This window comes from Petaurus breviceps, unplaced genomic scaffold, assembly GCF_028583685.1.
Source record: "Petaurus breviceps papuanus isolate PSGF00001 unplaced genomic scaffold, PetGlider_PUasm1.0 90383, whole genome shotgun sequence".
Lineage (NCBI taxonomy): Eukaryota > Metazoa > Chordata > Mammalia > Diprotodontia > Petauridae > Petaurus > Petaurus breviceps.
The window spans coordinates 2346189-2373787 of NW_027187234.1; the positions used below are offsets into that span (position 1 = coordinate 2346189).

General features: G+C 45.0%; 2 protein-coding genes across 2 annotated transcripts; both read left to right on the forward strand.

Moving 5' to 3' along the window:
• Positions 1 to 7648: 7648 nt before the first annotated feature.
• AJM1 (apical junction component 1 homolog) lies at positions 7649 to 14357 on the forward strand. The gene is made up of 3 exons (XM_069108396.1): positions 7649 to 7854; positions 8275 to 8360; positions 8475 to 14357. The coding sequence occupies exon 3, from the start codon at positions 8534 to 8536 to the stop codon at positions 11534 to 11536; it is 3003 nt and encodes a 1000-aa protein (XP_068964497.1). The 5' UTR covers positions 7649 to 7854; positions 8275 to 8360; positions 8475 to 8533; the 3' UTR covers positions 11537 to 14357.
• Positions 14358 to 18277: 3920 nt separating this feature from the next.
• PHPT1 (phosphohistidine phosphatase 1) lies at positions 18278 to 25995 on the forward strand. Its single transcript, XM_069108397.1, has 3 exons — positions 18278 to 18501; positions 23426 to 23550; positions 25569 to 25995. The coding sequence occupies exons 1-3, from the start codon at positions 18348 to 18350 to the stop codon at positions 25659 to 25661; spliced, it is 372 nt and encodes a 123-aa protein (XP_068964498.1). The 5' UTR covers positions 18278 to 18347; the 3' UTR covers positions 25662 to 25995.
• Positions 25996 to 27599: the final 1604 nt, after the last annotated feature.

Sequence of the window (27599 nt, forward strand, 5' to 3'; positions counted from 1 at the left end):
CCCACAACTGATCAGGAAAGGAGCGAGTTCTCTTGGAATTTCCTTCGGGGCACTCGAATGTTCAGTACACATTTATTTTATACCTAGTCTATGCAAAGTACTGCACTAGGCACCAGGGGTTTTTCCTTCTTGATCTAAATATATTATTTGGGTCTGGGTAACTCCTAGTTTAGAAAATACTTCCACCAATGCAGATCAAACACTCATTAAATACCTACTAAAGTAGGAAATCTGGTAGATGCTGAAATGCAATGACAAAAATGAAAGTCCCTGGTCTTAAGGAACTTCACAAGATCAGCAACTAAGAATTCTTTTAAAGTATATTCCTTCAAGTAGTTTACACTATATTGGGAAAAGACATATACAGATAATCTGAGGAGGGTGAAAGCAATAAAATAGATGGGGAAAAATTCCACTTAAAAGGTGGCACCTGAATTGTCATCTTAAATGAAGCTAAGCATTCTAAGAAGACAAGGAAAGAGGCAAAGAAGAAATGCATCCCAGGCATGGCGAAGAAGGGAGAAAGTTTGTGCAAAGGCACGGAAATGGAGAAATGGCATGAAGTTCAGGGAATGGCAGGCAAGTCATTTTGTTATAATGTAGTATGTGTGAAGGGAAGCAATGTGAAATAAATTTAAGCTGGGATCTGTATTTTGAAGAGCTCTAAATGCTAAGGTGAGGAATTAGTCTTCGCTCCTAGAGGCAATAGGGAGCCACTCAAGGTTCTTGAGAGGAGTACCATGGTCAGGCCTGTGCTGAAACATAGTTTTTGCCTCTGTATGAAGGATGGAAAAGGGGAAGACAAAGGAAGCAAGGAGACCAATTAGGAAGCTGAAAATAATTCCAGCCCAGCAAGAAGGAATTAGAGGGGCGACCAGGTAGCACAGTGAGTAAGAGCACCAGCCCCTGAGTCGGGATGACCTGGGATCGAATCCAGGCTCAGATACTTAGCACCACACCCAGAAATAACTGGCCGTGTAACCTTGAGCAAGTTACTTAACCCCAACTGCTTAAAAAAAAAATGAAGGAATTAGAACCTCAACTTTGGTGGTAGCAACATGAGAGGAAAGAAAGTAACAGGTTCAAGAAATGAGGATAAAATCATTGAAAATACTTGGCAACAAATGGAGGAATGGTAGTGAAGAGAATAAAGAATGAATAATCCCTCTAGGCTCTATATTTGGTGATGGGAAAGGGGTAGAGAAATGGTAGGGATGGGTATTGGGACCTGGGAGATAAATACATATGAAGATGCCTCCCCAGGCCCTTTTCTCCTCTTCCAGGGGCATAGAGTCTGACCATTTGCAAAGAAGAGAGGTGGGCCTTAAAACAGCTAAGGTTATGAACCTCAGTCACAGATACAGAGAAATTATATGAAGGATTAGTAGGTGGGGAGAGTGATGGAAACCAAGCCTCACTTATAGGCAAGTTGAGTTTGGAAAGCTAATAGAACATCCTGATGGAGATGCAGGAGTTGGCTGCTTGGGGACTAAAGCTCAGGAGAAAGATTAGGCCTGGCTATAAGATTTGGGAGCCACCCACATACATGGGTGGCAACCAAATAAGCTCAGCAAGAAAGGGGGTATATTAAAAGAGAATCCACAGAGCCTTGTGAAGGACACTGGGCAACACCCATAATTAGGGAGCTGGACATGGACAATCCAGCAAAGAAGATTGGGAAGGATGGAGCAGAAGGGGAGGAGAAGAACCAGAAATTGGTAGTGTCACACATGTTAAGGGAAAAGACAAAAAGAGCAGCATGGTGGAATGGAAAGAGTACCAGCTTTGGAGTCAGAGAGCCTGAGTTCAAATCCTGTCTCTGACACTTCCTTTCTGTATTATGTGGGCAAGTCACAACCTCTCTGGGTTTTATCACCCTGTCTACAAAATAAGGTTAGACTAGATGACCTCTAAAATCCCTTCCAGGTGAAGAGATGGTGAAACATTTCAAAAGTTACAGAAGAGGTCACAACAAATCAGAAAAGGCCATTGGATCTAGCAATTAAAAGAAGTCATTGATAAATTTGGAAAGAAGAGTTTAAGTTGAGTCAGAAGTCACTGCAAGAGGGTGTAAGGATGTAGGGAGAAAAAACCTTATTTCTAAGAGTTTGGTTTGAAAGGGAATAAAGACACAGGCCAATAGATTCACCAAAAGATGGAGTTGAGTGAAGGCATTTTAAGGATAAGGAAGACCTGAGCCAGTCTGTAAACAGTTTCGATAAGGAAAGACAGAGGGCTGTTCTAAGGCAGGGCTTCTTAAACTTTTTAGTTTAAGCACTATTTAAGGGACAAGCTCCCACAGATGACAAAAAGATCAAGCACTGATCTAACTAGCCTTGGAGAGATGTGCCAACATCTTGGGTAGAGACTATAGGAAAAGAAGAGTGAATGGCAAATGAATGAATAAGTAAAAAAGCGTTTACTAAGTAAGTACTTACTATGAACAAAGCACTGGACTATGCAATGAGGATACAAATATAGAACACCGCTCCTGCCTTCAAAGAGCTCACTTTCTAATAGACAACACAAAAAGTTTCAGTTGCAGCTCAGACAGAAATGCCTCATGGTGCTTGGTACAGCTTCAAAGCAGATGGTATGAGATCTTCTTTAATATATCCACTGACACAATACATCCATTTCTGACGGTGAACAAGGCCGAACTTTCTCTTCCAGGTCTTCAGTGGCTGTGGCTGCTGAGGAGGCGGGGTCTTTGGCACCTGCAGAAAGAGTTGCCAGATTGAAACTCCCTAAATTGACTTCTGGATGATGGCTACAGGCACTGGACTTGGAGGGGAGACGGTGTGCTAGGGTGGACAGGAGACTGCTCTTCCCAAGTCTCTTGAGTTCCAGACTGTTTCCTTCCCAGATCTAAGGGAAAGAAGTGAGGGACTGGCTGAGGTTCAACTTGCCTGGCAGAGAGTACTTTGCTACTTCACCTAGGCTCCCTTGCCCGTCCTACTGGTGGCAGTTGTTCAGAAGCTGCTAGAAATGGCTGACCCCTCCTCCCCAGGGTTGCTCCTCTGGATGATGGCTTTGAAGGCTGGACTGGAAGTAGGGCGAGTGGTCTGGGATATGCTGCTTTTTCTGGGGCTCTTGAGCTTGCCAGCCCATCCATGGCAATTAGTCAATGGTCGATGATGATGTCTTTTCCCTTAGCATGTGTGAAACTACCAATTTCTGGTTCTTCTCCTTTTCTGATCCATCCTTCCCAATCTTCTTTGCTGGACTGTTCATGTCCAGCTCCCTAACTATGGGTGTTGCCCAGTGTCCTAGCTAATAATTCATTCTCCACAGGTGCTGATCCCTGTCCATCATGGCTTTAGAGGACAGGTTCTCAGCAGAGCTGATGATATAGAAGGCATTGCTATTTCCAGGGCTCTTGGGCTCAGGGTTCTGGACTGTCTCCATGGATATCTGAGTGGAAGTAATAATTGAGGTGAACCTGACACATACCACCACTTGGCACGCTCCCTTGAGGTTGTGATGAGAGGTTATGAGGTGTAAAGGATGGGCAAAAAGGGAATGATAGGTGGGTTCTACTTAACAAAACAGGAAGCTTGAAAAAAAGATTTTGCTGGAGAAGGGGAAAGGGAAGGTGGTGTAGGAGGCTATAAGAGAAGTTTGGAACAGCCACTGTGGGGAATATGGTTAATTATGGAAGAATAACAGAATTACCATGCAGCCGAAAGGGTCTGGATTGAGATACCAACATGAATTTGTAGTGGGCCCATCATCAAGGCTGTGTAGCTTCCAGCAGCACACAGCAATTCAGCCAAACAAAGCACTCAGCATTTCAGCAGGACAGGAGGTGGATGATGGGACAAACCAGGGATGACAAAATATAATCAGACATAGGACAAGGAGCAAGGAACTGAAAAGTGGAAGGCCATGATGTTGAACTAGTTAATTATGGGATCAATACCATGAATGGAAGAAAGTGAGGCCAGAGCAAGTGTGATGGCCTGGAAGAGTGGGAGAGCCAGAAGGTGGTGGTAAGGATAAAGAATAGGGGGGCAGCTAGGTGGTACAGTGAATAGCGCACTGGCCCTAGAGTCAGGAAGACCTGAGTTCAAATACGGCCTCAGACACTTGACACACTTAGTAGCTCAATTGCCTTGCCTTCGCACCTCCAAAAAAAGTGGGGGACTGGAAGTAGTGGGGCATGGGAAGAAACAGAAACATAGTCAAGGTCAGAAAATGTCAGCTCTGGATCACAGAGGTGGAATACCTCCAAGTTATGAGATCAAGGCTACCATCATCCCTTTATATGGATTGAGGTAGAGTGAAGGTGCAAATCATGATAAGGAAGTCGATGCATTGGGAGGCAGAGTACTTAATAGGGATCAATGTTTATATTTAAGCATGTATATGTAAGCATATGTGTGTATACATGCTGCAGATTTTTTTAGCTAGCTTTTATATAGAACTTTAAGGTTTGCAAAGCATTTTACCAATATATTACTTAGGTGGCAGCTAGGAGGTGCAATGGATAGAGTACTGGACCTAGATTCAGGAAGACCTGAGTTTAAATTTGGCCTCACTTACTAGCTGTGTGACCCTACATAAATCACTTAACCTCTGTCTGCCTCAGTTTTCTCAACAGTAAAACGGGATAATAATAGCACCTACCTCCAGGGTTGTTATGAGGACCATAGGAGGCATCTGTAAAATCCTTCCCATGGTGCCTGGCACATAGAAAATGCTATAGATCTATTAGCTATTATCTCATTTTATCCTCACCACTATTATTCCCATTTTGCTGATGCACAAATGGAGGCAGAGAGAGGTTAAGTGACTTGCCCAAGGTCACGCAGCTAGGATTGGAACTCTGGTCCTCATGACTCTAGGCCCAGCACTCTTATCTACTGCACTACCTCACTGCCTCAGACAGTTCTGTGCCTGAATACCTTCTCCTGTGGGTGCCACAGCCCCTGAGTATCTGTTTCTCCTTTAGTGATGGCAGCCTGATTGTAGGCACACAGAACTGTCTATTCATCTTAAAATGGATCCATGATCTCATCAGTCTGTGATCTTATCAGTGTGCATGCTTCCTCCACCAGTGCAGATCGCACTTGCTCTGGATACCTTCTGATTCTATGCATTTCTTGTCCACATCCTTTCATTAATTCACCACAGGATATTCACTAGAATTCACCTAGAACTTTCTCTGGCCCACTTAATGTTTTGTGGCAGCTAATACAGCACATGACCACTCTCTTCTCCCTAACTTTCATCATATGATTTGCTCACCTCTTTTCCCATCATCCAGGTCCTTGCTGATGCATGTCAGCACTGTCAAGTGTTACAGCTTGCTCACCTAGCTCCTTGGGTCTCCAGCAAGTTTAATTCTTCTTAGAAGATATGCCATTATTCCCATCTCTGGGAGACTATCTGTATTTAAAAAAAATTGGCTCTACTAATTATCTGTATTTCCACATCACTATAACTGTGGTAGAAAGTTCTGTCCTCACGTCCACTGGGATTGCATCAGCATAGAGCCTTCCAATGAAGAAAGCTCCTACCACCAATACACATTGGGAAATCTGGGGGCAGCTTCTAGAATTGCCTGTAAGGTAGCTGAGTTAATAGTGGTAAAGTGACTTTCCCAGGGTCACAGTGTGTCAAGGAGGACTTGGGTCTGGGTCTTTGACCTAAAACTGGCCTTCTATCCACTATTCTACATATTATAACAGGGACTGAATGTTTTTTCAATGTTCGTACTTCCTTTATAACAGTCGTGTGAGGTAGGTAGGGCAAATATCCTCAGTTTGCAAATTGTGCAGACAAAGGGCTTCCGAGATACTAAGTGACTAGGCCACAGTCATACGGTTAATAAATGTTGCCTCATGCTCCATCTTCCTTCTTGTTTTTGCATTCCCAGCACTTAGTACAGTGTCTGGCACATAGTTAAGTGCTCAGAGTTCTGTTTTTTTTTCCCCTAGACTCAAGTTCAACGCTCAGTTACTTTCCGTGACATTACAGTTTCTCCCAGGGTGGTAAGGGTTACGTGGGACATTCAGAAACTGATCTAATTTTGATCCCTAAATATTCCTTGGACCCCAGAGACCACTTTTGTTTAGCTCAAGTGGACAGTGTGAATTGGGGATTGTTACAAGTATGTCAGAAGTAGAATAGAATGTGAATATTCCCCTGCCATTTCTCTACCTACATGTATAGGACCACTTATACCATCTCGATCATTTGGATAATTAAAGAAAAATTGAATTTGTTTAAAATTAAAAAAGGACGGAGAAGTGGGGTTGTGGAAGGAGTACTTTTTCTGACCAAATTAACGTGGTTTCTGTTAAACAAACGTGCATGTTCCATTCACTGTAATAGACCATGGGGAAGCAGATGATAAAAGTATAATAACAACCTTCAAGGAGCTTATAGTTGAAAGTCTGGCTGCTGAGACTATTTGGGGCCATCTGTGCTATTTAAGGTGGGGAACATTCCAACTTAGGGATTATACAGGTTTCTTTTATTGTGATATGGTCCATTTGGAGCTCGTTTATGTTTGGGGGCAGGAATCATGAGTTGCTATGGCACAACCCTCTTGGACAGTATATCTTAATGTATTCCAGCCTTGGTGGGGGGAGTAAGTGGGCTGTATTTTCATGTTGCACATCTCTTTCTGTTAGCACCCTCATTTGAAATTATATGGGTGGCCTTATGCACATGTGACTATATGATAATACAAGATCTAGAGTTAAAAGGATCTTACCCAACTCCACCATTTTTATAAATAAGAAAACTGAGGACCAGAGAGGTTGAGTTGCCCAAGGTTGCACAGATAAACTGAACAAATCCTAATTTGCATCCTATAATTCCAAGTACAGCCCTCCTTCCACAGTACCATGTGTTAAGTGATTTGCTCAGGCTTACAACCCCCAATATGTGTCAGTGGGACTTGAACCATGGCTTTCCTGATTGCTTAGCCATATGTCAATGTAGAGACTGAAAGGACAGAGTGTATATTTGTGACCATGCCACACTCTCCCTGTTTTACAGCCTAAGTGAGCCAGGGAAAGGGTCCAAAGGGGTCTAGAAGCCTATCCTGCATCCATGTGTTCTTGTCTCTTCCATCATAAAGTCACAAGTCTATAGCTAGAAGGCATCCTAGGCCATGTGGCCCAATGCCATCATTTTACAGTTGAGGAAACATAGATTTAAGAAAGCTAAAGTGACTTACTTGGCCAAAGTTAAACAAAAGAGTAAGTCTCAGAGGAAGAATTTGAACCTATGTTCTCAGACCCTAGAGCATTTCCTCTTTTCCACTGTACTATGATGTCCCAATCCCACATCCTCATGCATTCACCATGCATGCTCTCTGAAATAGAATGAGCTTTATACTACTTGGCCACACAAAGCAGTGCTGGTGGCAGTGGGTGGAAGTTGCAGAGAGGAAGATTTCAACTCTACAAGTGGGGGAGGTGTATTAACAATTAGAGCTGTAAGAAAGTGGAATGGGGTGGGGGGATGCTTCCTTATTAAAGGAGGTCTTCAAGCAAAGGTTCTTGAGGATGTTGGCAAGGAGATTCCTAAGAATCACATAAAAATCACAGAAGCCATCTGAGGCTCCTTCCAGCTCTAAAATTGTGTTTAACAGGTGCCCATGATTCAAGGGACAAGAGAACTGGTTCCTCTGTGATTTCTTAAGAGTCAGCCTTATGATTTCATATTTTATATATAGCCCAAAATCATTCATCACAAGGCCCATATAGGACCATTAATGAATACTCCCCATCCCATAACCAGAGCCCGGTAACCATGGAAACACCAGCGGCAAATTCTTGAGTGGGAACTCCCTGCTGAATAGCTCAACTCTGACAAAGCTTTCTTCACAGCTGTGAGGTAGGTGGGAAATGAATTGTCCCCATTTTACAGAGGGGGTAACTAAAGAGGTGACTTGCTCAGAGATACTGGTCAGCTAGTGCGTGGTGAAAACTGAGTCAAACCTAGGTTTCCTAACCTCAAATCCACTTAGCTTTCCCCTGCACCTTCCAGTGACAGGAACTGGCCTTTTTCAGCCCTGGGGAGGGAGCCGTGCCAGATCCTGTGACAAGGAGTCATCCCAAGTCCCAGATGGAGAAACGGTTGTTAGTAGCCAAGAGGTGGACAAGCCACTTGGCCAGAAATTTGCTCTCGGACTTCTGGCTATTCCGGCAGTGGGAGGGATAGTTGCTGCCAAGCTAGGCTGGCTGCCCCAGGTGGGAGGGAAGGAGCTGGAGTAGGGGCTCAAGCCTCCAGCTGATTCTTGGGTCCTTTTTCTAGGTGCTGCTAACCAGCAGGAATGGAGCTTCGTTCAAGCACTCTACCAGTATCAGACCGCCAGAGCCGCTACAGCACTACCGTCCCAGGTATCGCAGGGTTACAGAAATTGATATTCCCAATTCCAATCCTTTACAGATCCTGGGCTTAGGAGAATCAAGCCTCCACCTCTAACTTTGCCTCTCTTCCCCACCCCTCTACAGGGCCAGACTCCCCAGAGGCCGTCTGAGACGGAGCCGGTGGCGTGGGCGCCTCTTTTAAGATGACCCGAACGGACCCACCGGATCTGCTGGTGTCGACCGTATACCAAGACATCAAGGTGGCCGCCCCAGGCCCCGCAGCCAGTGGTCCGCCATGTGAAAGCCCAATGTCCCGGCCCGCGGCTCCCGCGCCTTTCAACAAGCGCCACTGCCGCAGCTTTGATTTCCTAGAGGCGCTGGACGGGCCGGCCATGGAACCCCGCGGTCCCGAACGGCACCAGCAAGAGCCGCCTCCCGTGGCGCAGCGGTACGGACCACCCGGTCCTGAGCCTGCTCGACCCCGCCACCGCGGAAAAGATGGGGAACCAAAGCGCCGAGCCCGCTCCAAAAGTGCGCCCAGGGCAAAGACCAACCTGGTGCCAGCTGCTGCGCCGGCCTCACCCCCAGTCACTCGGAGGGGCCGTGAAGTGCAGAGGGCCCCGCCCCGAGAGCCGCCCTCTCCAAGGCGAGAGCCCACCTATCCTGCCATGCGAGCGCTGGCCAATGAACTTCACCCTATCAAGCTGCAGCCGCAGCGCAGTAGTACTAATCGGATTTCACCCCTCTGCCCAGCCAGCCGCTGCGTTCCGCCCCAAGAGGAGCCCGCTCGAGCCCCAGCCCCGGCCCCCCACGTACGCTGCCGCGTAGATATTAAGCCAGATGAGGCTGTGCTACAACACGCCGCCCGTGGATCCCGGTCTGTCCCCCCAGCAGACAGCCAGGCCTGGGCACGTGTACCCTTGCCCCCTCGGGGACTAACAGTGCCTGGTCCTCGCCATGTGATGCTGTCGCGCACTCCCACGCCTAGTGACTCCTACAGCGGGGAGCCACGAGCTTTGTATTGCGATGGTCCCTTCCCTGGGCCGCCCTCCCGCGACTATTCTGAAAGGGCCTGCCCTCCTTTCGCTGCCCCGCCTGGCCCCACTAAGTTCTTCTATACAGAGGAGCCCAGCGGTTACCCTACTTTCCCATCCCAAGCCTTCGACAGCTACGGCGCCCGCCCCTATCCTGGGCACGGCCTCCAGCCCTACTACCCTGAGGAACCTCAAGGACCCAGCCCTCCACGGGGCTACTACATGGAGGAAGCCCGTACCTACCCTATCCAGGAGCCCCCCACTCGTTCCTACTACGGGGAAGCCCCACGTAGCTATGGTCCCCGCTTTGGAGATGACCCCCGCTACATAGAGGATTCTCGAGCCTTCTCTTCCCGCCTTTTCTACACTGAGGACTATACCAAGTACCGCGAGCGAAATGCCCTGTCCAGGACTTACCCGTACCCCCGTGGAGGAAGCCAGTCCTGGGGAGACTGGCAACCCCTCCCCTATCGCACCCTACAAGTTGCCCCCCTGCCGCCTCCAGGCCCCGGGGCACTGCTATCCTCTTGGCACGGAGGTACTAGCACCAGCCCACCTCGGCTGGTCACAGACAGCCGCCACTATTCTCGCTCGTGGGACAATATTCTGGCGCCTGGCCCACGCCGGGAGGACCCTCTGTGCAGGGGCCGCAGTTATGAAAATCTGCTGGGTCGAGAGCCTAGGGAGTCCCGGGGCCTCTCCCCCGACGGCCGACGGCCTCCAGTTGTGGTCAATTTGTCCAGCTCTCCCAAACGGTACGCGGCTTTGTCGCTGTCGGAGACTTCCCTGCAGGAAAAAGGTCGGGCTGGGGAAGGACCGAGCCGCGCCTGGTACGTCACCCCGGAGATCACCATCACTGACAACGATCTGCGGGCTGCGGAGCGTCGGGTAGGGGGCTGGGAGCATCTCGGAGGCCGCCCTCCTCCACCGGCCCCTCGCCTCCCGGCTCGTGACGGCCCCGCCTCAGCTCGGCAGCGCAGCCTGGAGCAGCTGGATGAGCTTATCACCGACCTGGTCATTGACTCCAAGCCCCCCACAGGTTCCACGCCGCCGGGCAGTGACAGTTTGGGCCGCCAGCTGCGCCAACTCCTGAGCGACGGGCAGACCCGAGGGCCACCTGAGCCGGAGCTGGGGCCCGAACCAGAGGCAGAGCCAGAGCCCGGGTCGCCTACCAGCCCGGATGTCCCGCGCCGGGACGAGACAGCCGGAGGCTCCCCGGAGCTGAGTGCGGACGAGGACGACCTCATGACGTGCTCCAACGCCAAGTGCCGCCGCACCGAAACGATGTTCAACGCCTGCCTCTACTTCAAGTCATGCCACAGCTGCTACACCTACTACTGCTCGCGCCACTGCCGCCGGGAGGACTGGGACGTGCACAAGGCCAGCTGCGTCTACGGCCGGGTGGGCAGCGTGTGCCGCCACGTGCTGCAATTCTGCCGCGAAAGTCCGCCGGTGCACCGCGCCTTCTCACGCATAGCGCGCGTGGGCTTCCTATCGCGCGGCCGTGGGGTCCTCTTCCTGGGCTTTCCCAGTCCGGGTTCGGCAGAGAACTTCTTGCAGTTTGGTCTGGAGAGCCTGTTGATGTCGCCCACTTATTTGTCCCTGCGCGAGCTGGGCGGCTACGCGGACCCGCTGGGCGGCTATGGACAAGAGCTACAGGCGGCCGGACGCCAGTATGAGCCGGCCGAGTGCTTCTTGCTCAACGTGACTGTAGCCGTAGGACCCGACGTGCCGGCGCGGCCGTCGCCCAAGAGCCCGGTGCCTACTGTGCGCAAGTTCGCTAAGGTGGCGCTGGCGACTCCCGGGAGCCCAGAGCGACGACGGCGCACACCTAGGCGCGAACCCGAAATGGAAACACTGATCCTGACGCCACCGCCCGGCACGGCGGGCCTGGGCCAGGAAGGCGAGGCCGGCCGGCGCGCCCGCGAGGTGGCCTTTATCCACATCCAGCGCGAGCTGCGTCTGCGCGGCGTCTTCCTGCGCCACGAGTACCCGCGCATCTATGAGCAGCTCTGCGAGTACGTGGAGGCCAACCGGCGCTTCACTCCCACCACCATCTACCCCACGGACCGCCGCACTGGTCGCCCTTTCATGTGCATGATCATGGCCGCCTCCGAGCCCCGAGCCCTAGATTGGGTGGCCAGTGCCAACCTGCTGGATGACATCATGTGACACCCCCTCTACACTCTCACACACACACACACACACACACACACACACACACACACACAGAGGAGCATTAGGTTTTGGATGAGTGTCTCTTAACTGCCTTGGATTCCCAACTGCCATTCTAGATTGGGCCTTGCACCCAGCGGCCTCTCCTAGCCTACGCTCTTTCTCACATCCCGACCAATCCCTGATTGTGGCCCGCCCTCAATTCTCCCTTCTCGCCTTTGGCCCCGCCTCGGGCTGCCTCTTCCCACCCCCAATTTCCCCCCTCCTGCCTGGGGCCTCGCCGCTAACCTGTCTCATTGGCTGTGGCCCGCCTCCAACATTCCGACAGGGCCCTCTCCCGACTTCTCTTCTCTTGGTTTTGCCTCCTTTCCCCACCTCCTCTGCTTAGTTTTCATGTCAGTTGACCCTCTTTCCACCCTTCTTTGCTTTGTAGGTAGACTGATGATGTAGAGGTTGTCCTGGGGCTTGTCTTGCTTTTTCCCTCCTTTTGAGGGAAACGTGTATGTGACAGTGCAGAGGGTCCTTGGTTTGGAGTAATGAGGGAAAAGTACACTGGCCCAGGCCACTGTCTGCACATCATTCTTTCCTACTCCCAGGCCACCCTTTATCCTTTGCCTTCTCCAATCTTTGTGGTTACCACCACTCCTAACAAAAAGAGAAACTGAGTCCCTTGCCTTCGAAGTGAAGGGTCACAGGTCCAGGGTGAGGAATTTGTTCCTTCCCTCTCTTTTCCCCATCCCCACCTACAGGTGCTTTTTCATGCCCACTCATCATCCCCGTTCTTTGTTAACCAAAGCTACAGTTTAGTCACTTTAAATACCCTTATCCTACTCAGGTCATTCCCAAGTAGGATTTGGGGAAAGACTTCCAGTTTCCTTCAAATTGAGAAGATATATACTGAGTTCCTGCCTTTTCTCCTCCCTGTTCTCTACCCCATTCCCTTAGAAAGATAGCCCACCTCAGCTGGCCTCCAAAACTGGATTTTTAATCATAAAGAACAGAACTAGGGGAAGGGGTGCAGGGGAAGGATGGTGCTAGGCGGGATGGTAAGGAATCAAGAATTTCGATGTCAGTAGAGGATCTGGATGCAAAAGTTTTGTTACTTTAGCTCCCCTTCCCTCCCCAATCTATTTTACAGAGACACTAGTCTCATAGAGGGTGTGTGTGTGTGTGTGTGTGTGTGTGTGTGTGTGTGTGTAATTGGGGGAAGGGGAAAGAGGGACCTAACCTGGGACTTTTCTCTCTTTGGAGGAAAATGTTGCCAAGTCTGGGGGAGGAGATAAATGTGCCTGTTCTTATGTTTGTGTACACATCTGTAGGTAGAGAGCTTATGCCCCAGGAGAGTGGGCAGGTGTTCACATATTAGATGCCCATGGTTCAGTATATTGTCACTTACTTGAATTCATGATCTTTGAAAAGAGTTTGGGAGGGAAGAGAGCTGTAAAGACCTCCAACTTTATTATCCAATGATAAGCCATATTCCTGCCCCTTAACACCAGTTCCATTCTCTAGCCCCAAGAGAGGATGATGAAGGGAAACATGGTTATTGATGCCAAGTTGGACACAGGAAATGCTGCTGCCTAAATGGCTGGAGGACAGCAGGCAGGACTTTCTCTGAGCTTCTGGAATAAGAAATTAGTCCATGCCCTAACTCTCCCCTTACCAAACATATCTCCTTTGGGCAGAGCCCTGTCTTGTGTATTAGGGGAAGAAGGTAACATAGTCCCTACTATTAGGAAGCTCCTAGTCTGATTATGGAGCTAAGATGAGCACATACATAATATTAATATATTTATTAGAATACATTTATATACATATATTAGAACCTATAATTTCATCAGTGTGACTTCACAACTGATATAAATCACAACTTCCTTTATACCTTAGTAGTCAGTCTTCAAGAGATGCTGTGACCGAAAAAAATTCACCTTATACTCAAATTCCTGGTGATGAGGCCTTCCAAATTTAGCTATACTGGTTCTCAGATGACAGATGTATATAGGCTATTGCCAGGCCAAAAGTTGTACAATATGTTAGTACCAGCCAAGGCTTGTATTCTGCTAGCATAACCTTTTTAATATGGGTCATCTGAATGTCATGATGAGGCAACAAAGGGTGACTTTAAAGAATGTATATGTGCATACAAAAATATATGCACAGACACATTTGACCAACAAATATTTATTAAGCACACACTGTATTCAAGGTGCTGTAGACACAAAGACAGAAAACAAAACAGTGCCTGACCTCAAGGATCTTATATTCTATAGTGGAAGGGGGGGATAGGGAGGGAGAATGGCATAACATGTTCCCAAATAAGATAAAAGGCAGGCAAAGCAAGAAAGGCTTTATACACTAAAAAAGGGGAGGGGGGAACAGTAACACTTAAGCTGAAGCTTGAAAGAAAGCATTTTGATGAGTGGAATGAGGTGGGAATACCTAACTTTAACAGAACAGAGATAGTCCAGTTGAGAGTAATTGGGAGGAGAAGAGTAAGGGAAGAGATTCTCAAAGGGAATCAAGGGATGGAGAGATAGGTGCAGGAATTAGAGCAAGGCTGTAGAAAAAAAAAAAGAGAGTAGGTAAGCCTGAAGTAGTAAGGAGAGGCTGAGAGTAGCGGGAGTGAAGAGAGGACATTGGTCAGGCAGTACACAGTTGTCACTTTCTGGATCTGAACATTCACTCAGAAATGTGTGTTGTAATAAGGTGGAGAAAAGGGGGACATTTCCTTCTATTAATGTTCATGAGACAAGAAGAAAATAGAAAAATCTGTACATAGTAACATAAATGCCAAGGATATATTCAAGTACTAAGAAAATATCACAAGATCAGTATAGGGTGAGATTAGTCAGCTAATGCTTTCTGAAGGAAATGGAATTTGAGTCGATTTAGGCCAAACAAAGGGGTCATGGACTGATGAAAAAGAAGAGGAAAGCATTTTAAATCCGGAAAACACTAAGAACAAATGCACAAAACAAACAAAAAACAATAAAAAGGGGTGGCTAGGTGGCACAGTGAATAGAGCACCCACCCTGGAGTCAGGAGGACCTGACTTCAAATCCAGCCTTAGACACTTGACACACTAGCCATGTGACTTTGGGCAAGTCACTTAACCCCAATTGCCCTCCAAAAAAACAAAACAAAAAAAAGTACAAATGAACAGAGACAGAACAGGCCAGAGAGTAAAAGATGGAATCAGAAGTGACATTTTAGTTAAAGCATTAGAGCTGAGACAGAAAGCTGCTTTGCTAAAGTAGAGGGGAAAGTTTATAGAAGGCAATGGAGTGAGGGGAGATGGGGGGGGGCTTTAAAGTCAATACTGAATATGATATATGAAAGACATAGACAAAGAGACTTTTTCTGTGCCAAGGTCCATATGACTTCATTTAGATCTTGTTGGGTCCTCTAGGGCCAGGCCTCTCTGAATCTCAGTTTTCCCGTGAGTGACATGGGTCCATGGGTCAGATTAATTCCTGTGTTCCAAAAGATGCAATTAGATTCCTTCACTCACACCCTCTGGATATCCCAAATTTCCTCCCCTCCCCACCTCCCAAAGCAGTATCTCTTAGGCACACAAGCAACAAGATCCACGATGAGGGAAGAGAACTGTGGCAAGGTCTCCCTTCAGGGCATTTTTCCCCCTCCCAGACATGGTCCCAGGCTAGGTTTACTCTTCTTATGTGTCCCCATACATATCTCTTCTTCATGTCTGTGTTGGGAGGTGGGTCCGGTCCCATCCTCAAATCAGCATTAAACTCTCCCTCTCCTGCGGAGGGACAGACTGCTTTGGGTCTGAAATTCTCCATCATGGAGGCTGCCTCTAGGGGCAGGGTGGGGAGAAAGCGGAATTAGAGAGGCATCACGATGACCTCCGACACAGGGAGTGGCTTGGAATCTGGGGTGTATTTATGGCTAGGGGATGAATAATGAAGTAGGATGAACTCTGGGGAACCTAACTCAGATCACCTGTCTTTAGAGACAGGTGCACAGTTAGCCTTCACTCCACTCAGTCTCTTCCCCTTACGCCCCAGCCTCGACCCTCTCTCCGGCCCCTACCTTCTCCTACGGCTCTCTATCTACCTGGGAGAGGAGAGGAAAATTACCCTTCATTCCCACGACTGATAAGGGAGGAAGGGCACAGAAGAGATTTATGCGTGTATATCCTTCCCAAACCTGGTCCTTTTGCACCATCGCGTGTTTGCACGGCGGCTCGCCGCTCCTTCCCCTCCCTGCCACTTTTCCCCATAAATTTAAGTTGCACCAAGGAGCCGGGGGCATGGGCTCACTGGCCCCGCTTCACCACCCCCTTTTTGGCTATAGCCAACCCTCCCCTCTCCATACACTCCCTAATGCCACGGCATCCCTAACTCCAGCCCAAGCTATATGCTCCGTGCTTGGATATTTCGTATCATGCGTGGAATGCTGCGTCCTGTTCATACCCTGGAACGGGGTCCTCGGTGGCCGAGAGGGAGAGGATGGTTCCCTGAGAGAGGAACGATTCTTTCAGAGGTGGTTAGAGTTCCTTCGGATAATCATAAAATAGAACTTGAATGTAACTTGACTGCAGCGTCTTTTTGCTAGGGATGGGAAGAAGGAAACTGGAGGACGGGGAGGCAGAACCCTGGACAGCAGTCCTCTCCAATACTCTAGGAGGAGGGATGGGAGGGAGACTTGATGGACTGAGGGAAAAGGAAAGGGAAAGGGAAAGAATATAAAAGCTGGAAGAAATCTTGGTGAAATCTTTCCCCCTATAGGAAAACTAAGACTCAGAGGAAGTAAAGGGGAAGGGTCCCCTGAAACTCAGTCGACGTCAAGGCTTCTGGTTTGTTTTCTATAAAACTCTACCACAGAGTATAGCTATTTATCCACCCTCCCACCCAAGCCCCTGTCCCCACTTATTACACTGTAAGTTCTTTTATAACAGAAAAAAGTATCTTAATTCATTTTTGCATTCACTATATAGTGTTTGTTCCATTTGAACCCATTCCCCACAGCCACTCACAGATACATCATGGAAAGAGCAGTGGAGTTGGGGCTAAAGAACTTGGGTTCAAAATCTGACCCTAATAGTTACTACCTTTAGCAAATCTTTTTCTGTTCTAGGCCTCAATTTCCTTAAAATGAGAAGTTGGATTAGATGGTCTTTAAGGTCTTTTCCATCTCCAACTCCTATTGACTAATGACTCCATTTATCCATACAGACCTGTCTAATACCTTCTTAAAACTTTTCATTGATTCCCTGATTTTTTTAATCAAATAAAACCAAAATCCCTCAATCTAGCATTTACACAATCGCTAGATAATAAATCGTCCCAATCTGACCTTTCCCTCCAGCCTTTTGTGGTGAGAAAATGTAATAAAGGTAAACCGAGGGACATACTCTGAGCAAAATTATTTTATTAGCAGCGATTTGTGTAACTATCAACAAAGCAGGTCAGACTGGCAATCTCAGTAAGGCTTGCAACCCCAATGCTTAGAAGGGGTGACCCTCTTTCTTGACATACAGAAATGGAGGGGGTCTGAGTGGTTATGGAACACTGCAATCAGTTATACTTAGAAAAATGGATTTGCATTCAGGAATGGCTAGTCATGCCTTTTTTTTTAATTAGGTAATATTAATTGTTTTATGGGACTCTTGTTATCTTTGTTAGGGGACCATACCACCAGGTTTTCTGTCCCCTTGGGGGAGATCAAACCTCTCCTAATTGCACAAAAACAGACCAGGACAGATGACATCTTTTGGGGAATGGCACCAGGTTAAGCTGGTTGGGGCTTACAGACAACAAGATGTCTCAGGGACTAAAACATGATAATAACATTACTTTTCAACCATGCTTTAAACTAACAGATGGAAAACTGCATTCCTGAGCAAGATGGGTCCAGGCAGATACTAAGTCAATTATAAAAATCAATACAGCATAAAATCAATTACATTGCAAAATCAATATAGTAGAAATCAGAAGTAATTTTAATTTTTATCTTTTCACACTTTAAGCTCCAACCAAAATGTACCTCCCGGCTTCTGTAGCATCCCTCAGCTCACAGACCACCTCCCTTTGGAGGTCTTCCCAGATACTGCTCTACTTCCAACGCTTTATCCTCTCCAAACAAGGCGGCTACACCTCTCTCTTAATTCTACCTCATACGGTATATTGACGTCCCAATCTTGTGCTCCCTCCCAAAATTGAAAGCTCCCCCAGGGGGCTGAATTTGGAGTCGGCCATGAGTTACTCTCTGACATCAGGCTGATGTAAATGGCTCTTGCACTTAGTACTTGACAGAACTTGAGTAAGAAATTTTTATGACCTGGGTCTTCTCTGTCTGCCTTCACACAGAGCGTAAGGTCTTGAACACAGCAGGGACTCGAGGAATACTGGTCAAGGAATGAATTTAATAAGTCCCTCTTGTGTGTAATGTGACAGACTTTTTCCATAAACCTAAAAACAATCCTCCTACACAGTTCCCCCAAAACCCTCGAATCCTCCTTAATTTCATTCATGCAGGGTCCTTCATCCAAAGCAAAGAAACTATCCGTTTTCGGGTGGAGAAAATGAAATCGCCTTTCCCCTTCCGTAGTTGAACCCTTCCCTTAACGAAAACAACCGTTGTCCGTGACCAACTAAATTCTGATTGGCCAATCCTATCGTTCCTACGATTCGATCAGTTAGTCGCACCGCGAGTGAAGGAACTCAGGATGGCGTGATTGGCCACCATGAAGTTTGCACCCGCCCTCTACGCGCTGATCAACGGAAGAGGGAAAAGTGTGTTGGGCATTGGTGGGAGGGGCCGATTTGCGAGTGGGGGAAAGATGGCGGAGGCCGACCTCGCTCAGATCCCGGATGTGGACATCGATCCAGATGGTGTCTTCAAGTACGTGCTGATCCGAGTACATTCTGCGCAGGAAGGCCAGGACTGCCCAAGCAAAGAAATCGTGCGCGGCTACAAGTGGGCAGAGTACCATGGTGAGAAAGGACTAGACGCGGCCATGGGAGCGGGACTGGGGAGGGGTGGGGGGAGGAAGGAAGAGGAGGGACCTAGGGAAGAGAAGGAATGAGCCCATAGGCTGGACCCTCAGTGGAAGGGGAGGGGCCCCGAGTAAAAGGTCAGGACTAAACCCCACGTGGACCCGAGGGCTGCTTACCCGGGCGACTATAAAACCCTGTTTTTGTGGCGGCGCATTCTCTCATTTGGCACCTTCCAGCGGCCAGATGCGTCAGTTCCTGTGCCTTCCTCCCGAATCCCAGTGGCTCCCACTGCCCACAGAAGGCTGTGCAGTTGTTTTAATCTCAGTAACTACTGTGGTACAGTGGAAAGAGCATTGGATTTGAAGTTTGAGTGCCTGAGTTCAAATCCGTGCTCTGACACTTAACCATCTCGACCCTGGCGGGTCTCTTAACCTCGCTGGCCCTTATTTTCCTCATTTGTAAAATGGAGGCATTGGACTGGACAATCCCCGATGCCCCTTCCAGCTTTCGATATCCACCTTTCATGTCCTACTTCCTTGAGTGCAAGGGCAGTAGCGTCATCATCTTGGTGGAAATGGAAGAGGAAGAACACTGTGGTGTAGTGAAAAAGGACCTGAAAGTAGAAGTCAGGAGGCCGAGGCTCTCATCACAGCTCTGCCACTTACCAGGTGTGACTTTGGAAAAGTCATTTGCTGTCAATGAACCTCAGTTTCTTCTTTTGTAAAATGGAGGTAATTATTCCTGTCCTTTCTTCCTCACTGTGAAGAAGCTTAAATGAGAGGTAGTACAGAATCATGGAAAGAGCATTAAATTTGGGTTCAGAACTGTATTCAAATGTTGGCTCAGCCACTTTTTAACATCTGTGCTTTGGGCAAGTCATTTAACCAGTTTCCTCATTTATAATGAGAAGATTAGTTTAGATGATCTTTTAAATTTCCTTCCAACCCTAAATCTATATAAGTCTATGATAATGGCCCACACATATATAATTTTTCCAAGATTTTCTAGGTCTTACATACAGTATCTCATTTGTTCCTCAAACTAACCCAGTGAGTTGTTATTCTCATTTTACAGATTGGAAAACTGAGACTTTGAGGTTAAATGACTTTCCCAGGTCACAGCTAGTAAATCTAAGGTTGGATTCAAACTCATGTTCTGGTCCAAAACTGATGAATATAAGTTAACAGCATTTTATAAACTGTAAAGTGCTATCCACACGAAAGGATTGGATTTAGATCCTCTTTAAAGTTCCTTGCAGTTCTAGCATTTTATGTTGGAAGAACAAGTAAAAGGTTATTATAATCATTATCCCTGACATGGAAGGGACTGTTTTCTAAGCTGAACAAATAGGCCCCTTCAGAACTCACTACTGTTTTCTTTAGAAATTGATTTGGATAATGCAATAAAAACAATATTCAATAAAGAGCCATGGAAATATAGATTGAAAATTAATTGGAAACTAAATAATCCAATCCTAAAGAATGAATAGGTCAAAGAACAAATTACAGAAACAACAAATAATTTCATTAAAGAGAATGACAACAATGAAACAACATACCAGAATTTATGAGATACAGCCAAAGCAGTAGTTAGGGGAAAATTTATATTTCTAAACACATCATCAGTAAAATAGAGAACAAGCAGATTAATGAATTAGGCATGCAGTTTTAAGAAAAAGAACAAATTAAAAATCCCCAATTAAACACCAAATTGGAAATCCTAAAAATCAAAGGAGAGATTAATAAAATTGAAAGTAAGAAAACAATTGAAACAATAAATAAAACTAGGAACAGGTTTAATGGGGAGGGAGAGAAGCAATAAAATAGATAAACTATTTTGGCTAATTTGATTTAAAAAAAGAAAATCAAATTACTAGTATCAAAAATAAAAAAGGTTAAATACACATTTTCAAATTTCTTTTGAAAAGGAAATTAAAGAAATTTTTAGGTTTGCCTAATTATATGCCAGTAAATCTGACAATCTAAGTGAAATGAATGAATATTTACAAAAGTAGGAGTTACCAGATTAACAGAAGAGGAAATAGAATACTTTATCAGGAAAAAAAAAGTTGAAACAAGCCATAAATAAACTCCCTAAGAAAAAACATCCAGAGCCAAATGTATTCACAAGTGAATTCTACCAAACATTTAAAGAACATTAAATCCATTACTATATAAACCATTTGAAAAAATAGTCAAAGAACAAGTTGTACCAAATTCCTTTTATGACAAATATAGTGCTGATACCTAAACCAGGAAGAGTGAAAACTGGAAAAGAAAACTATAGACCAATTTCCCTAATGAATATTGATGGAAAATTTTAAATAAAATACTAGCAAGATCACAGCAATATATTACAAGGCTCGTACACTATGGCCAGGTGGGATTTATACTAGGAATGCAAAACTGGTTCTCTATTAGGAAAAGTATCAGCATAATTGACCACATAAATAACTTAACCAACAAACATCATATGATTATCTCAATAGATGCAGAAAAAGCTTTTGACAAAATACAACACCCATTCCTATTAAAAACTCTAGAACACATATGAATAAATGGAATTTTCCTTAAAATGATAAGTAGTATTAAACCAACAGCAAGTGTTATCTGTAACAGGAATAAGCTAGAAACATTCCCAAAAAGGTAGGGGTGAAGCAAAGATGCCCATTATCTTCACTGTTATTCAGTATTATAATAGAAATGTTAACTATAGCAATAAGAAAGGAAAAATAAACTGAAGGAATTCAAATAGGCAATGAGGAAACAAAACTATCACTCGTTGCAGATGATGTGATGATATACTTAGAGAATCAACCAAAAAACTAAATGAAATAATTAAGAACTTCAGCAAAGTTGCAGCATATAAAATAAGCCCACAAAAATCATCAGCATTTCTATTTATTACCAACTAAGTCCAGCAGCAAGAGATAGAGAAATTCCATTTAAAATGACTAGACAATATAAAATACTTGGGAGGTTACCTACCAACACAAACCCAGGAACTCTATGAACATAGTTATAAAATACTTTTCATACAAATAAAGTCAGATCTAAACAATTGGTAAAATATTCATTGTTCATGGGTAGGCCCAGCCAAAATAATAAAAATAACTATTCTACCCAAGTTAACATACTTATTCTGTGCCATACCAATCAAACTACCAAAAAACTTTAATAGAAATAGGAGAAATAATAAAATTCACCTGGAAGAACAAAAAGTCAAGAATATCAAGGGAATTGATGGAAAAAAAATTGAAGGAAGGTGGCCTAGGCTTACCATTTCTCAAACTGTATTACAAAATGGCAATCATTAAAATAATCTGGTACTGACTAAGAAAGAGTGGGGGGATCAGTGGAATAGATTAGGTCAACAAGACACAGTAAATGACCATAGTAACTAGTGTTTGATAAACCCAAAGATCCAAGCTTTTGGGAGAACTCCCTATTTCACAAAACTCCTTGGGAAAACAGTTTGGCAGAAACTAGGTATAGATCAACAGCTCAAGATAAAGTAAAAATGGGTACATGATTTAGATATAAAGGATGATACTGTAAACAAATTAGGGGAGATTGGAATAGTGTACCTACCAGATGTGTGGATAAGGGAAGAATTTATGACCATATGAGATACAGAGCATTACAGGTTGTAAAGTGCATAACTTTGATGACATTACGTTAGAAAGGTTTTGTAAAAACAAAAACAGTACATCCAAGATTAGAAGGAAGGCAGAAAGTGGAAGGGGGTGGAGATAGTTTATAGCAAGTGTCTCTGATAAAGGCCTCATTTCCCAATCAAATTTATAAGAATACAAGTCATTCTCCAATTGATAAATGGTCACATGATATGAACAAGCAATTTTCAGATGAAGAAATCAAACTATAGTCTTATGAAAAATGCTCTAAATCACTATTGATTAGAGAAATTAAAATTAAAACAACTCTTGAGATATCACCTCACACCTATCAGATTGGCTAATATGACAGAAAAGGAAAATGATAAATGTTGGAGGGGATGTGGGAAAATTGGGACACTAATATACCATTGTTGGAGTTGAGAACTGACCCAGACATTCTGGAAAACAGTTTGGAACTATGCCCAAAAGGTGAAAAAACTGTGCATACCTTTTGACCCAGCAATACCACTGTTAGGTATCCCAGAGATTTTAAAAGGGGTGATGGGGATGAAGGACCTCATTGTACAAAGATATTTATAGCAGCTCTTCTTGTGGTAAAGATTTGGAAGTTGAAGGGATGTCTGTCATTTGGAGAATGACTAAGCAAGTTGTGGTATATGATTATGATGGAATACTATTATGCTATGAGAAATGATGAGCAGGATGCTTTTAGAAAAACCTGGAAAGCCTGATATGAACTGATGCAAAGTAAAGTGAACAGAACCAGGAAAACATTGTACACAGGCAACATTGTATGATGATCAACTGTAAATGACTTGGCTGTTCTCCAAAATACAAAGATACAAGACAATTCTGAAGGACCTATGATGAAAAATGCTATCTGCCTCCAGAGAAAGAACTGATAGAATCTGAATGCAAATCCTAGTAAACTAGGTTGGTTTTTTTTAAACTTTCTTTATTTTTCTTGTTTTGTTTTGTCTGTGTTTTTTTTCACAGCATAACTGATATGGAAATATGTTTTGCATGACTGCATATGTATAACCATCAGATTGCTTACCTTCTCAGTGAAGGGTAAGGGGATTGAAGGTGGGAGATAATTTGTAAAAATGAAGGTTAAAAATTGTTTTTACATGTAATTGGAAAAAATAAAATATTAAAGCAAAAAATAAGACATATAAAGAAATTGATTTGGAACCCTTGGGGTCAGGGCAGGGCTAAATGGATCTGTGGTAACATCAAGATGAAGGCTGTTTCTGTGATATCACAATGTTCCCTTTTCTGCAGCTGATATCTATGATAAAGTGTCAGAGGAAATCCAGAAGAAGGGTTTTGACTGTGAGTGTCTGGGTGGAGGCCGAATCTCCCACCAAAGCCAAGACAAGAAGATTCATGTGTATGGCTACTCCATGGTGAGCTCTACCTGGAATTATTTTTGCATGGAGAAAACTATTGTTCCCTTTCTTTAGCCAGAGCCTATATCCCTGACCCTGGCTTGCTGCCTTATAGATAAATTCCTTCATTCAGTAAACATTTAATTAAGTGCCTAGTATGTGCAGAGCACTGGGAGTTGCTAGGGGACATATAATATATTGTGCTACTCCGCTTGGGGCTTAGAGTTCAGTAGAAGGATGATTCAAACACAGATAGTTATAATGTACACTATTACATGATTAGTGCATTAAACAGTGACAAAATATATTGCTGTGTGAGATCCGAGAGGTAGTGTGGTATAGAATGAATCAAGGTGACCTCTAAGTAGGGAAGACCAAGTCACTTCTCAGTCAGTCAATAAACATTTATTAAACATGGTGCCCACAGGTGTTTCTGAAGGTGCTGATCTGCACAGGTACAAGTTTTCAACAGGATTTACCTAACCTGATGAAATTACAGGTCTAATAAAAAAATGTGAGGTCTATCTAAAGGGGAAATTCTTATTGTTCTTACTAAATATGTCATTGGCTGGAGAATGTGGATGGCTCAGGAAACCCTTCCCCATTCTTGGAACCACAACTCAAAGGCCACATGACTCCAAGCAACCTTTCACAAGGGCATCAAGTATATGAAACAAGGTCCAACTACAAAAAGCCACTAACTGTGATGTGGAAAGGAAAGACATTGTTCTCAGACCTGACATGAGAACTCTCACGTTTATGCACATCAGGCATTTGTTCCTCTTGGATTAGAAGAGTAGGGCAAGGCTTCAACTTTCAGCTAAGGACCAGTCCACACTAGGGGATCCACTGTCTCCTTAAGGATTTGGCCTGCCCTTAACTGGGTCACTGGCACTGTGGTAGTAATTAGGACTTCTCTGTCTGAGTCTCCCCTGATCTCTGCAAAGAGGCCATAGTACCTGGCAGCTGGTGAGATATCATGCCCCTGAGAAACTGAAGATTCATTTGTCCACTCCCTTTCTTTTGTTTCTTTTCTCTTTCTCCAGGGTTAAGAAATAATAACATTTATATAGCACTTTAAGCTCTTCAAAGCTCTTTACATAAATTATTTCATTTTAAACAGGGTGCCCCCTCTTGTCAGATTCTAAGGTCCACTGGCTCTACCAGCCTATCCCTTTTCTATCTGTCTCTTCAGCAGCAAAAGCCCTTCCCTACTGGTATCTAGAATACCTGACCTTAGAGCAACAAGATCGTGTTGCTGTCCTGGCTCATAACATTCAGAGCCTTAGAACTAACTTTGTGATACAGTGCTGAATTTTGCATCGTAGGACCTGAGGTTCATATCCTGGCTTTTTGATTTACCATCTGTGTGATATTGGGCAAGTCACTTAGCTTTTTTGACCTTATTTCCAGAATTTTGATAGTTCGAAAACAGGGATTTCTTTTCCTCCTATAGGCCTCAATTAGTCCCCATATCCCTTATGAGGAAAAAAAGCACTGACAAGCAGGACAGTTTTGAAAGTAACGTGGAATTTATTACATACATTTTTTGAAAAACAAGTAATGGAAATTCACAGTTTCACATTCAATCTTCTTTTTTATGTTCTGCCATGGATATGGATATTCCCTTTCTTTGGTATTACAGTTCAGAATAAAAAATAAGCTTTAAATGAGAAATAAAAGGAATTAGACTGAGGGTTATAAACTCTCAGGTCCCTTTTTTCTTAAAATCTGTGGTCCTGTTTCCCTATTGAGAAAGCAAAATATGTGTGGGATGGGGAGAAAATGGGAGGGAAAAGAAAAGGGAAAATGTATGAAAAGATCTGAAGGCTGAGTCCCCAAGCTTGGGGTGAGAGACTAGTTCTGTGCTGGAGAGCTAGGAGTAGATTTGGAGATTTACCATCAACTCAAAGTGTGCTCCAAGGTAGTCATGGGATGTATGGGGCATCATGGTACATGAGGGTCAGGGCTCTGGGACAAAGGAATTGGGATCCTGAAAGACTCAAGATTCTGACAGTATTGTCTCCTTTCTGTAGGGTTTTGGACATGCTCAGCATTCTCTCTCGACGGAAAAAATCAAAGCTCACTACCCCAACTATGAAGTCACCTGGGCTGACGATGGTTACTGATGGGGCCTGGGTTGCTGCCTGCCTAGGCTGTCAGACCTGACCTTGAACTCTTAACCCCCTACCTTTTTGTTGTGTTGTATTAAGGGGGCACATTGGTGATACCCTGGTGTTTTGGTCCTGTTGTGCCTTCCAGTGCTGTGGTGCCTAGCTGGGTCCTAAGCAGTGTTCAGGCACAGAGCCCCCAACTGGAATTAAAAGTGCTGGGCCTTATGTGTGTGTCAGGCCTTCACTCATCTTCAATACCCAACACATATTAAGCACCTGCTGTGGTCAAAGCATTGTTCTGAGTGCTGAGATGACAAAGACAAAAATAAAATTCACCTTAAGGATTTGACATTCTGTTGAGGGAGGATACTCAATGTACATAGAAATAGTAGATAAAAAGAAATGACGAGAGAGGGCTGATAACTGGACCAGATTGGGGAAGAGAATCAGGAAAGACCTCATTTAGATGAGAGTATCTCTGGGGAGCTCCTTTATGATGTTATGGCCATAAAAGACCAGAAGGGGTGAGAGCTGGAACCAGTATCTGGGCTTAGCCTCTAAGAGGTAGTCCTGTATGCCAGATATTCTCCCTACCCTTGGAAAAGTCCCTCCCCCAGCCTCATAATCTGGCTTCCTGCTGAACCAGGCCAGTCCTAGGCTGGGTTGGGTTTGGTTTGTTTCCTCATCCCTGACTGAACCAGTCTCTAATGACAGGAAGAAGGGTCCTTTGCCCATTTTTGAGGGGTACAGCGAAGAGTGTCCCTAGTATTAATGCATTGTCATCTTCGTTCTTGCTGCCCCAAGTACCAGAGAACTTGAAGTTGCCTTTTCCATGGGCACCTAGCCTCCTGTCCCACCAAGGAGCTAGCCAGAGGCCAGCATGGTATGAGCTGGCTCGTCCTGGGGCTGAAGGGCAGGAGAGCGCCAGTTCAGCCCCTTTAAGGCCTGATAAGGAGAAGAGGGGGAGCAACTGGAACAGCATCTCCCCCAGTCCCCTGTGCCTACTCCTAAGAGCTTCTCTGCCCCAGTTTATGGCCTGATTGCCTCTGCTTGAGGCCGCTATCCTCAAGGACATCTTGGGAAGGGGCCCCAGCAGGACCTTGCGTAATTGAGACCCAGGTTCTGCCTTTGCTTGATCAGGCTCCACCCAGCTCAGTAGCCATGCCCCTAAGTGTTCCATTTACCTGGACCTGTCTGTAACAACAGCTTTTGGTAATTTCCAAAACCCAGGAGACTTGGAAACAGGGATTTCTTTCCCTTCTATGGGCCTCAATTAGTCCCCATATCCCTTAATAATGCAAACTAAAATGAGTTTGAGGCCACCTGGGTAAAAACAGCCCATATTTATTTTTAATGTTTTATCATGCCTTTTTGTTTTTATACCAGTGATTTCCTGATAATCCACCACCAATCCTGAAACCCTCTCTTGTAACAAAGACAGTTAAGCTGGACCAATGCAGTGACATCTGAGAAAGTATGCCACATTCTGCACCTGTAGTTCCCCACCTCTGTCTAGAGTAGGGAATTGTGTTTTTTCATCTGTTCTTCAGGACAGATTTTGGCCAATGTAATAATTCATATACACTACTTTTAAATGTAGTCACTGCTCACATGATTCTCTTGGTTCTAAATCTAACCAATATTTTTCTGAAGTCCTCAAATTTATGGTTTCTCATGGCATAATAATAACCCCATTATATTCATATACTAGTTTATCCCAGCCCCTACCCATTTAGGGGCACTCACTTTGTTTCCAGTTTTTTTTCTACCAAAAAGTACTGGTATGAGTATTTAGGTATATATAGGGCTTTTCTGCCTTGGATCTCCTTGGGGTACAATGCCCAGTAATGGGATCAATGACTTTTCTCATATAATACCAAACTTTTCTAGAATTGTACAGATTTACAGTTATAAATATGTGTTCAAAGGATATAAACAATTCTCAAAAAAACT

Coding starts and splice junctions, on each gene's coding strand:
- AJM1 (XM_069108396.1), top strand. CDS start 8,534: ATGACCCGAACGGACCCACCGGATCTGCTGGTGTCGACCGTATACCAA.
- PHPT1 (XM_069108397.1), top strand. CDS start 18,348: ATGGCGGAGGCCGACCTCGCTCAGATCCCGGATGTGGACATCGATCCA. Junction 18,502..23,425: donor CAAGTGGGCAGAGTACCATG/GTGAGAAAGGAC, acceptor CCTTTTCTGCAG/CTGATATCTATGATAAAGTG. Junction 23,551..25,568: donor ATGTGTATGGCTACTCCATG/GTGAGCTCTACC, acceptor TCCTTTCTGTAG/GGTTTTGGACATGCTCAGCA.